Below are 6,661 nucleotides of genomic sequence, written 5' to 3'. Positions count from 1 at the left end.
TATCGTAAGGCAGTAGGATATTCTCTAGCTGACATTCATGGCATTTCACCTGATCTATGCATGTATAAGATACATCTAGAAGATGAATCAATGACTTCTATAGAACATCAGAGGATGTTAAATCCGAATCTAAAGGATGTTGTAAAGAAAAAGATAATGAAACTTCTAGAGGCTGGTGTGATTTATGTCATCTCTGATAGCAACTGGGTTAGCCCTATTCATGTAGTTCCTAAGAAAGGTGGAATAACTGTTATAACAAACAAAAAGAATGAATTGATCCTTACTAGAACTGTCACTGGACATCACATGTGAATTGATTTTCGCAAATTGAACGTTGCATGACTCGCAAGGATAACTTTCCACTCCCTTTCATTGATAAAATGCTTGAAAGATTGGCTAACCACCCCTACTACTGCTTTGTAGATGGTTATTCAGGTTTCTTTCAGATTCCCATCCACCCAGATGATCAGGAGAAGACAACGTTCACATGCCCATATGGCACGTTTGCCTACAGGAGGATGCCGTTTGGCTTGTGCAATGCTCCTGCGACCTTTCAACGTTGCTTGATGTCCATTTTTACTGATCTGATTGAGGACATAATGGAGGTTTTCATAGATGACTTTAGTGTCTATGGAAGCTCTTTTTCTGTCTGTTTGAAAAAATTTTGCAGGGTATTGCAACGATGCGAGGAGAAAGACCTGGTGCTCAACTGGGAGAAGTGCCACTACATGGTCAAGGATGGGATTGTTCTCAGACACAAGATCTCCGAGAAGGGAATCGAGGTTGACAAGGAAAAGATTGAGGTGATGATGAGCATGCAACCACCAACATCAGTCAAGGGAATCAGAAGCTTCTTGGGGCATGTCGGTTTCTACAGCAGGTTCATCAAGGACTTCTCAATGATCGCAAGACCACTCACTAGGCTGCTCTGCAAGGACACCAAATTCGAGTTCGATAGCGATAGCGATTGCTTGACTGCCTTCCACACAAAAAAGGGTCCTTGAGCAGTGCACCAGTCGTTCAGCCTCCAGATTGGGACTTACCTTTCGAGATCATGACAGATGCGAGTGATTTCGCAGTGGGAGCCGTGCTGGGACAGTGGAAAGATAAGAAACTGCATGTGATCTACTACGCGAGCAGGACAATGGATGAAACCCAATGTCGATATGCCACGATCGAGAAGGAGCTTTTAGCCATTGTCTATGCGTTTGAGAAATTTAGGTCCTACCTCGTAGGTTCTAAAGTGATAGTGCACACATATCACGCGGCTCTCAGGTACTTACTGACAAAGAAAGACGCCAAACCACGCCTACTCCGATGGATCCTTCTACTCCAGGAATTTGATCTTGAGATCAAGGATAAGAAGGGGATTGGGAATGGAGTCGCGGATTATCTGTCAAGAATGAAAATAGACGAAGAGACTGCTCTCGACGACAGTCTCCCTGAAGAACAAGTCTACGTGATTGGTTTGTATGTCGAGAACAGATTGGATACCCTTGCCACAGACTGTTCCGTAGAGTGTTCCACAGATTGTTCCGCAGACTGTTCCACAGACCAGGAACACTTCGTTGCTGTGATCTAGAAGAGATATTCCAACCTACCTTGGTTTGCCGAGATAGATATTTTTTTAGCTGCGGAGAAGAAACCAGTTGAGTTTACGGGTAATGAGAAGAGGAAGTTTCTGAGGGATGCAAAACTCTACTTCTGGGATGAATCGTTCCTGTATCGACACTACAAGGATGGAGTGTTCCAACGATGTGTTCTGGAAACTGAGATTCCAGGGATCCTATATCACTGCCATGGTTCCTCTTATGTCGGACGCTTTGCAGCATTCAAGACCGTCTCCAAGGTCTTGCAACCCTGTTTCTGGTGGCCCACAATGTTCCGTGATGCTCAAGCTTTAAGCTCCGAGTGCAATTCGTGCCAAAGACAAGGGAACATCAGCAAGAGGAACGAGATGCCTTAAAACTTCATACTCGAGATCGAGGTATTCGACTGTTGGGGGATATACTTCATGGGACCATTCTCACCCTCATATAAGAACGAGTACATCCTAGTGGCAGTGGATTATGTTTCAAAATGGGTGGAGGCAATCGCCAGCCCCATTAATGACGCATGTGTTGTGACCAAGATGTTCAAAACCATCATCTTTCCAAGGTTTGGAGTACCTAGAGTGGTCATAAGTGATGGAGGCATTCACTTAATTAACAAGGTCTTCCAAGGCCTCTTGAAGAAGAAAGGTGTCAAGCATAAGGTAACGACCACATATCATCCTCAAACAAGTGGCGAAGTGGACGTGTCTAATAGAGAGATCTAGAGCATCCTGCAGAAAACAGTCAGAACTAAACGCAAGGATTGGTCTCTCAAATTAGATGATGCACTATGTGCTTACAGAACAGCCTACCAGACACCAGTCGGGACCACTCCATATCACCTGGTCTATGGCAAGGCATGTCATCTCCCTGTGGAACTGGAGTACAAGGCGGCATGGACTGTCAAACTGCTCAACTTCGATATCAAATTGGCCAAGGAGAGGCGTTCCATCCAGATTCACGAGCTAGAAGAGATCAGGCACCTGGCTTATGAGAGCACAAAGATCTACAAGGAAAAGACCAAGGCATATCATGACAAGCGGATCATCAGCAGAAGCTTTGAATCGAATGATCAGGTCTTGCTCTTCAACTCCAGGCTGAAGCTGTTCCCTGGGAAGCTGAAATCAAGATGGTCTGGGCCGTTTACTATCAAGGAGGTCCGGACATATGGACCAGTAGTGTTGATGGACACAAACGGAGGAGAATTTGTTGTTAATGGTCAGCGTCTCAAGCCATACCTTGCTGAAACAACAATCGCAGAAGCTGAAGAAATTCCCTTATGTGATCCCTCCACAGCCTAATTGGCTACCCAAAGTCAAGCTAGTGAATTAAATCGAGCGGTTGGTGGGAGGCAACCCACTGGTAAGTGTAAATATGTTTTTCCTTTCAATTTTTCTGTAGTTTGTTTTGAAATTTTGTTTCAGGAAAAAGAAAACTGAGGTTTCCCGGAGGAACAATCCGTAGATTGTTCTCGCTGGAGAACAGCTGTTCCCCCAGGTAAGTCTTTGGACCCAAAAAATATAGAAAAAAGAAGAAGAGGAAGCGGTTAGGGTTTGCCTATTTAAGGCTAACCCACCCCACTTCCCCACTCGCCGCAAACTCCTCTCCCTTAAGGAAAGAACCCTAGGCCAAACTCTTTAAACTCTCACTCAATTGTCACACTTTTTGGTTCTAACTCCTTGGAATTTCGAGTTTATTCTGTTTTTGCAGTCATCTCTCTCAACCGACCAAGGAAACAAATCGACATTTCCCACAATCGCGCATGCAAATCGCGATTTGTGGTTCTCTCTTTTTTCTTCTTCTTGCACTCTCAATCGCTATTTGTTAGCAACATCCTTGAATGAACACATCCTAGGTTGCGTGAAAGGTAGAAAAATCAAAACTGAAAGGAATATGAACCGCCTTGTTTTTAGATTTGACTTTGAATTGGAAATATAATCCGACTGTTCGCCCGCCTAGATAATGAGGTTTCACTTGAGTTTGTTGATTGATTCGCTGAATGGTTTAAGTTTATGGTGAATCGCGGGTCATTATTCTTAATGTTATAGTTGGGTTGTTTGGAAATTGAATTGACTTGAGTTTAATTGCGAATGGGTACGATTCCATCCTTTTCTAGACAACCCACGTACTGTACTAATCCACAACCGCTTGTTATGTTTTGCAGATGCCTCCACGGACCAACCAAAAGTCGGTTAAAATCCCGAAGATCACCCGCGAGAACTACGTACCACCTCAAAACCACAATGCTCCGGCTTCATACCCATGGACGCGTCAGGGCCAACAGGGTCAGCCGATCAATATCGACGACCCGATGCTCCTCGATTTCAACTGTGAGGGATGAGATAAGGAATCGGCGAAACGGTACAACTCACTCCTCCACATCGAGATCCTGCCCATTCTTTTCGGTCATGCGGACACCCTTGTATCCCTTGGGCTCGACACCGATGTGTTCGAAACACTCCACACCATGGGGATTTCTCCTCTCGGCTACCGAACACACGAGCTCTAACCCGACCTTGTCCGGCAAGTGCTTGCTACAGCTGAAATCGGGTACGACGACCCTTCCAAGCCAAGATATGAGAAATGTTTCTTCTCGTTCATGGCCGACGGCAAGTTCTGCTCCCTCTCGCTTGACAAGCTCAACGAGATATATGAGATTTCAGACGAGCGTAGGGAGGTGGCAGTGATTAACACGTTCACGCGAACAAACTGTTTTTGGGACCTCATTGATGAGGACCTCAAGTCAGTAGCTGGACCACCAACTCATGAGATCAACCATACAAGCTACATTGGAGCCAGCAGCGACATAGGTGCACTCAAAGAAGGATATCTTTGCAACCATGAGGAATTTAACCGTGAAACCAGTTGCTATAGATTCTCAACCCAACCAGAGCACGCAGAGAATTGGTTTCATACCAAAAGGAGTAATGGTTTAGGAGATATGCCAGTTACAAGTCAGACTATCTACACTGCATCCGAACTGGTTCTAATTAAGGAAAGTAATTCTTTGCTTAAGGAGTGTGCAATTCAAACTCATGTGTGGAAACCAGGAGATTATTCTTTACATCTAAGAGCAGTTGGAGAGTTTCTAACATGCACCGGCAGCTACAGAATCAAGGTGAATCCCTTATTTGTCAACTTACCTTACATGGATGCATTCACACTTGGAGTTATTGAAGACCAACGGCTCTTTCCCCTTCTGTTCAGGCACGACTTAGAGACTATCCAGACATCAAAGCAGATCCCAAGGATGCATTTCTTTCTGCCCAAACTCACAAGATACAAGGAGAGAAGAAAACTTCCATACATGGATAGATTCTGCACCAACTTAGTCCAACGGCTAGTTTTTCACTTATTATTTCTTTCCAAGTTATTATTTTAGGCATTTGTGTTCTTTTCTATTTAAACTGAGCTAAGTCTCATTTGTAAATTACCCTTGCACGAAATTAATAAAGTATTATTCAGTTTACAAAGTTTGTCTTTGTTTTGTTCAATTAGTCTTTAGGTGGATTCCTTTAGATTTCTTGTTCGTTTGCTTGTCTCCTTAGTTTGTGGATTCATTCTAGGATACAAGTGTAGGTCTCTGTCTTAGTGTGGATTCACATAGGCGCAGGCTTCTGGTCTTATCAAAGGGATACTTCCGCAACCCTTTGTGGCGACAATCGACCCATTCAATCTTGACAAATCTTGTTTCCTTGTGATCTAGCCTTTGTTAGCTTAGGACTACAATAATGATGAGGACCTCAAGTCAGTATCTGAACCACCATCTCATGATATCAACCATACAAGCTACATTGGAGCCAGCAGCGACATAGGTGCACTCAAAGAAGGATATCTTTGCAACCATGAGGAATTTAACCGTGAAACCAGTTGCTATAGATTCTCAACCAAACCAGAGCACCCAGAGAATTGGTTTCATACCAAAAGGAGTAATGGTTTAGGAGATATGCCAGTTACATGTCCTTCAATTTCTCGACAGCTTCCTCTCGCGAGGCAGACTGTCCACTCTTCAGTAAAACAGGCACAAATTCTGCTACAGGATGCTCATTGACAGAAAACCAGTGGAGATGCAAAGCTAACTCAAAGTTTTATCTGGTGTCAAAATATGGGCTCAATCTAACGGTGGGAAAGTCTCCATCCATAGCTAAACATATGATGCGTATGTGCAGCTCTGCACTCAAAAGGCTCCAAAATCACCATATTTCTCCAGAACGTACATGAACCTGTAAATACTCTAAATAGACTCTATATAGTCGTAAATATATATTAAAAAACTTATATACCATGGATAAAAGTGGGTGAAATTCATGGTATATCAACTCCCCCAGACTTACCCTTTTGCTTGTCCTCAAGCAAAACAAATGGGCAGTCTCTCTGAAAGAAGTTTGAAAATAGCAGGGACTCACATTATTTAAAACTTAGATCATCACCTCTACAATATTTTAATCCACATCAAAAAGGTCTTAATCACAAAAGCACATTATACAATATCCTAGCTTAACAACCAAATTCACCTAGCCAACAACTTAGCAAATCCTGTCTGACATTCCCCTCTACCAACCTCGTTTCTTAGCATAAATAAAAGTGCAGGTTTTACCTTGGGAGTATCGATCACAGGATGCAAGAATTTTCAAACAAGTATCTGGATCTGCAGGTAAAAGTTAGTTCTTATTTTTTCTCTCTACTAATTTCTCTCTTTAGTCAAAGTCTGGTTCCATCACAGGATCATTGACCAAGATTGGATAGACTTCCATGAATCAAGCCTTAATGGTGGTTGCCACCAAGTCATGTTCACTTCTTTTTGACCTATATCCAAGAATTCATATGAATCGAATCTTGATGATTGCCGCCACCAAGTCCCGTTCAAATTCTTTTTGTTGGAATCCTTATGAAGCAAGCCTTAATGGTTGTAGCCACCAAGTCCTGTTCGGATTTTACTTGTTTGAAGAGCCGATCTCATGTATACCAAGCCCCAAGACAAGCAGTTGTGTCAGGTTTAGTGTTGGAGGTCAGCTTTGGTTCCTTCAAACAATCTTAGCAAGTGTGAATAGTTGACAGGTTGATCCACT

The 6,661-nt window shown here is 43.1% G+C and overlaps 1 protein-coding gene across 1 annotated transcript; it reads left to right on the top strand.

Annotated features, from left to right (window-relative positions):
• Positions 1–2,014: 2,014 nt before the first annotated feature.
• Positions 2,015–2,893, top strand: LOC106302639. The gene is made up of 2 exons (XM_013739105.1): positions 2,015–2,254; positions 2,330–2,893. The coding sequence occupies exons 1-2, from the start codon at positions 2,015–2,017 to the stop codon at positions 2,891–2,893; spliced, it is 804 nt and encodes a 267-aa protein (XP_013594559.1).
• Positions 2,894–6,661: the final 3,768 nt, after the last annotated feature.

The sequence above is a fragment of the Brassica oleracea genome, chromosome C7, assembly GCF_000695525.1.
Source record: "Brassica oleracea var. oleracea cultivar TO1000 chromosome C7, BOL, whole genome shotgun sequence".
In the NCBI taxonomy this organism is placed as follows: domain Eukaryota; kingdom Viridiplantae; phylum Streptophyta; class Magnoliopsida; order Brassicales; family Brassicaceae; genus Brassica; species Brassica oleracea.
The sequence above is the reverse complement of the archived record's forward strand: the minus strand, read 5'-3'. Positions and strand labels throughout refer to the sequence as shown.

Excerpts from the sequence above, each read along its gene's own strand:
- LOC106302639 (XM_013739105.1), top strand. The coding sequence starts at position 2,015 with ATGGGACCATTCTCACCCTCATATAAGAACGAGTACATCCTAGTGGCA. Across the intron at positions 2,255-2,329 it reads AGAAAGGTGTCAAGCATAAG|AAAACAGTCAGAACTAAACG; the intron begins GTAACGACCACA and ends AGCATCCTGCAG.